At 39.2% G+C, this 5,276-nt stretch overlaps 1 protein-coding gene across 1 annotated transcript in view; it reads left to right on the top strand.

Annotated features, from left to right (window-relative positions):
- CAMKMT (calmodulin-lysine N-methyltransferase) overlaps positions 1 to 1,181 on the top strand; it is a 416,752-nt gene extending 415,571 nt beyond the window's left edge. Inside the window, exon 11 of the mRNA XM_027966883.3 lies at positions 583 to 1,181. Within this exon, the coding sequence (XP_027822684.2) occupies positions 583 to 660 (78 nt within the window). The 3' untranslated portion in view covers positions 661 to 1,181. The remainder of the gene's footprint in view (positions 1 to 582) is intronic.
- The last annotated feature ends 4,095 nt before the right edge of the window (positions 1,182 to 5,276 follow it).

The raw sequence follows: 5,276 nt of genomic DNA, 5'->3' as shown, positions 1-5,276 counted from the left end.
GTTGGAATAGGTTTTCCTCCTTGGAGACAACAATTTTTGAATTACTTAATCATTAATATTAAAAGCCCTAGGAAGCAGCTGAAAAGCCTTTGAAATGTCTTCAGCCCCACCAGCCTGTCCCTTGTGCCCAGGTGTGCCACAGGCTCCTAATGATCTGAATTGCCTGCCAGTCTGATTCCGGGGTCACTGGCAGGGGGCGGAGGGTGGGCAGGAGCAGAAACTTCTAGGCCAAATGGCTGATCTGGTGAAGATGAGCGAGTCCCCAACTGTCCCTGTGCTGAAGTGTCTCAGAGTCCATAGAGGTTACAAAGCAGCCTGGCTGTTTATTGAAAAAAAAAAAAAACAAAAAAAAAAACCTTACCCCTACCAAATAATAATAATAATAATAATTTCTAACTCAACCCATAGTATTGTCTTGTCACTGCCACTGAGGACCACTTTGAGTTGCTTTTTTTGTGGTTTATTTTTCCAGAACAACGTTTTTAGATAAGAAGTCTTCCTTTTACTCAGCATTACAATTGACTAGTGAAGATTCCTGTTCTAAGTCTCTTTACCTTTTTTTTTCTCTATTATTGTTTTCAGTTGAAAAAGGAAAACCAGGATGTCTATGAAGAAAATCTTCATTTCCCGCTTCTGCTTATTTTAACCAAAGATGGATAGAAGCTTAAACAGCTCTAAAGATGAAGAAAACATCAAGTGCACAGGCAATACTTTCACAAAAACAGAAATCTGTAATGGGTATAATATGCAGCAAGCTGTTGGCTTCCTGAGATTTTTAAACCCCCAGGACTTGGGCCCCCACCACCTCTGAGACATTCCATGTGTGGGTTATGGGGTCCACCTGTCCTCACCCACATGACTCTCCAGCCATCCTAGACTCCTCTTTTTTCCATCTGCTTGTTGCTCTTTCTGTACCAAACCTATGTCTTTAAATATGTATAAGCAGCCTATGTGAGATGTGAATGGGACTTGTAAGCCACCCAAATATTTTTCCCTCTCAGACTGAGAATTTCTGTTGGTGATTCATATCCCACCCCACCGCACCCCTCTTTAGAAAATATCCTGGTCTTTGTTGTATTTTTAGTGATGGTCGTTTTTCATCTGCCAAACCAGCAAACATGATGATTCTTTCCTGGTTAAAATAAATAAATAAATAAAACAAATCTTTCAGATCACCCTCAGATTAATTGTATTAAATCTGCCATCTTTCTCTCCACCCCCCCCCCCCCCATTTTTTAATGGCTGTCTCTCTCACCCATTCTCTTTTTCCTTTTAAACAGGATGTTTTTTTTCCCTATAGATGTATAAGAAATGACTACATCAGCCCAAAGCCTCATAGACTGACCGTTTGTCCTCTGGACACAATAGCGTGGCCAGCCCTCTGCTCCTCCTCTCCAATTATGTGTGATTAGTCTCAATGTGTTGTGTCAAGGAGGAGGAGTGTGCTGAGTGCTTATTATCTGTTTAGGTACAAGAAGAGCACATTTAGGCTCCGACTATGAATGAAAAGTGAGCCTTTATCAGGGCTCAAATCTACTGCTGTTCTCCAGGCCTCATTCAAAACAGGTCCTTCCCAGGGAAATTTTTGAATAAATGGTTGCTAAAACAAGGTGGCAACCAGGGTGAGCTTTTAAAAACTCAATCACACAATTATCCGATTGAAAGTAAGTATATGTGGTTCTATGCGGTGATGCAAGTAGATGGTAAACATTTAGTAGGTGCTACCTAGGATTGAGAGAGAATGACTTTTCTGCAGGGAACCCAACTTCTCCTTGCCTGGTGCATCCCCACAATGCTCTAATGCCTTTTGTGGAAATTCAGATGTGTATCTGTAAGGAATCATCTGTACCCACTTTGACAGTAATGTCAGTAGTAGGCTAGCCATATAGGGATACTCCTGTCTTTAGTAGTGGCAAAGCATGTATTTGGCGTGATACAATTAAAGTGAGAGGTGAGACACGGTGGGGGAGGGGGAGCGAGTCCTTTTGCATGTTAAACAAACTTAGCTGTCATAAAAACAGCGACTCTCAAATGTCTTCTCTGCTCACTTCTATCATCAAACAAATTTTTCACCATCAGTTTGCATGTCCTTGTATTCACCACTTTTTCTGCTCCATTAGAGCACCTAGATGGATCTCGGAAGGCATAGGTCAAGTCGCAGTTAGATCATACATTTCTTTCTCACAAAAACTTGAATTGCAATGCCAAGTGATGGGCTAACATCACAATAACAGCAATTTATTCCTCTTTGGATAAAACAGCAGTCTATTCTCAGTGCTAGATAAAGACCAGGGCAATGCAAACCAGCCATTTAGCTGAGTAGTTCAGCTAGTGGCAGCTCTCCTTTGGCGACTGTATAGGTTGCACACTGGCTTCACATTTTCTTGTTTAAAAATTAGAATTTGGAATGTTTTAAAAGGCAACGCAGGTAGTTTATAGTGGTGAAAATACAGAGAAATGATTTCTGAAAAACCTGCAACTAAATTTGCCAGACAAAGGAAACCGATCCCTGCAATAGCATCTAAGATGGTCTATTCTTTTTTTTTTCTCATAAAATATAGAACAGCAGAACCATGAGACTATTTCCGCTTTTTTTCTCATGAAAATACATGAATTGGCAAGAATTCAACTTACATTTGTGTGTTGTGGGTGTAGAAATCCAGTGTTTATTTCACTGGAAGAAATTGTATTTTAAAAAGTGAACTAGTAGTGTATTTTTTTTCCTTAATATCTGAGAATGGTAGGGTACAGTTACCTAAGCTTGAGACAGGGTATAAGAATTGAGCTATTGCTACCCAAAGATATCAAGTAAAGAAATACACACATTATGTGATTAAAACTTAGAAAATCTTTTGTAAAACGTTAAGGGTTTCATAGATTGTCTTTTAATGGGACCCTCACTTGAAGATATTACTAGTCCAGGCTCTTTGGAAGTTTGTAAGAAACTAACATTGTATAATATTGACTAGTTTAAAAGTATTCTTACTTTCTCAGATTTTGGTGAAAAGCCAGTATTGAGAGGGAGAAAAGATATAGCTACCTTACACAGTTCATCCATTTACATTTCTTTAAAACTTTATGATTAGGAATTATTTCTCTGCATCAGTACTGGGTTGCATAATTGCAATTGAAATACCACATTCCGTAATTGTCTGTGTAATTGTGCATTTGTTTGTTTCAAAACAAAGCCTGTCTTTGCAATTGTACCTGTATCTTCTGAGAAAATGCACTAATCTCCTTTGTCATACTAAGTAGATTTGGTTAGATGTAAAAATGTTTCTAATATCGCCCGTGGTCAGTTCTAAAGCAGTGATATGAACAGCCACATACAAGTTGGTTATAAGAAATTTATTTTATTTTATAGCAAGACATATGCTGTGAATTGGGATAAAAGTGCTAGAAAAGACTGCCTAAGAGGCTGATGCTATTTTGTATAAATTGTGTATTTTGTTGGCTTTTTGACTGAGCATGAAAATGTAACTTCCATTAGGGAAGGGTAATTTAGGTGCTCAGTATTCAGCAGAAAACTTGTCGGGCCATAAAAGCTTTTCTGGCTGGTTCCTCGGGTGTTTTCAGAGAAGAGCTGCCCACCCCTTGCTGATTTTCCCTTTGGCTTCAGTATGGGCTGAATTTACCACTGCATACCTGTTGAATCAATTTGGGGGATCCAGCAGTTAACTGAGTGAATGGAAGGATTAGTGGCCCTCTGGAGCCCTATTTCAACAGCCAGGTGTCTTTCCTAAACTAGTTAACTGCTTTTGACAGTTGGAGAACCTGGTTTTAATACCACAGGTAGGAGATTGTTGCGGTCGTGGTGATGGGGGCAGGGTTGGGGGTGCGTTCCTTCTCTCCATCTACAAATGTGGGGCATGCCTTCTCCTAAGGGTTAGATTTCTTCTTCATTTTTAATAGGAGTGGACTGTCGCCTTGCCTCAACCCAGCTTCCATGGGGTCTTTGTGCTTGAGCAGCCTTTGACTTGTTTCCAGTTTATGCCAAGCAACTGGGCTTGGGGAGGGGGCAGGATACTCACACAGGAGACGGAGTCATGTGTATGTAGACACACCCAAACATATACACACACCCACAGGGAAGATAGAGCTGTTTAGACCCTCGATCTGGGCTCCAGATTCCAGATACACTCCCTACCCCAGATCAAAAATCTCCTGAGTTCAGACTGTTCGAAATATATATCTGGAGAGAGTGTAGCCCAGAGAGGAAAAATTGATTTGAAAGTCAGATTGGGTCTCCTTAGAAACTGAATTTGGAAGGAGGGCAAATATGTTTTTCCTGAATGGACTATTTCCAAATTAAGAAGGAGCCCATTGGTGTTTAACAAACCATTACGCCTAAAATGCCACGTTTAATTCTCAGATTTTGTTTTACCTAGAGACCTTACTGCCCAGGCTGTGACTAAATGCTCACTGTGTTCTCTGCCCTGGAAGTCTGTTCATTTCGAGTCTATATTTTGCCTTTTTTGTCCCCCTGACTTTTCAATTAATACATTTTTTAATAGATAAAACAGATCATACTGTGACTTTTAAAATGTCAACAAGCTTGTAAACAGAAATGTAATAAAATGGCTAATAGGAGATTCAATAGTTAATAGAGGGCCTGAAGTGTGAGCAAATACAGTAGCTGTATATTGGAAACTGTGCAAGTGAAGATGGCTTTAGTATTGCAAACTGAGGAAGAAAATTGTTTTTAATTAGCACCTTCATAAGAACTGCTGATTAATACTGTTTTGTTTGGTGAAAAGCTTTCAGCTGAGTAATTTGTACAGCCATTACAACAGTTTTGTTAGAGCGGGACTCCTGTTGTTAAACACAAACAGCAGATGATAATGGTGGAAGATGAGTTTGTCATGTAACAATTTACCTTATTGAAAAAAGCTTTATATTAAACCCAATACAGTAGGTACCAGCAGAAATCACATATTTTAAATCCTTCCAAAATTGCAGTGTGCCATGCTTGTATTTTTTTTTCAGGGACTAGAAGCAGATTTTATATCATTTATAAAATTATATACACAATTTAAAGATGGTGTAGTATGGACAGACCACTTTCTCAGCAGCAGTTTACATCAGAACGGTAAAGTGGCCGGGTATTCAAACACTTTCTAACTACACAAAGCAGGTTGGAAAATGGAATCCTAATTAAATAATGTTACTCAGATGTAAATGTGCATTGGGACAGGATGTAGGGAAATAAGAATTAGTGTTTCTGCGCTAGGTGGGTTTATCACACGTAGAATCTTTTAAAAAAAAACACAAAACTC

Source organism: Ovis aries, chromosome 3 (assembly GCF_016772045.2).
Source record: "Ovis aries strain OAR_USU_Benz2616 breed Rambouillet chromosome 3, ARS-UI_Ramb_v3.0, whole genome shotgun sequence".
NCBI lineage: Eukaryota > Metazoa > Chordata > Mammalia > Artiodactyla > Bovidae > Ovis > Ovis aries.
This window is presented reverse-complemented; position numbering and strand designations above follow the sequence as displayed.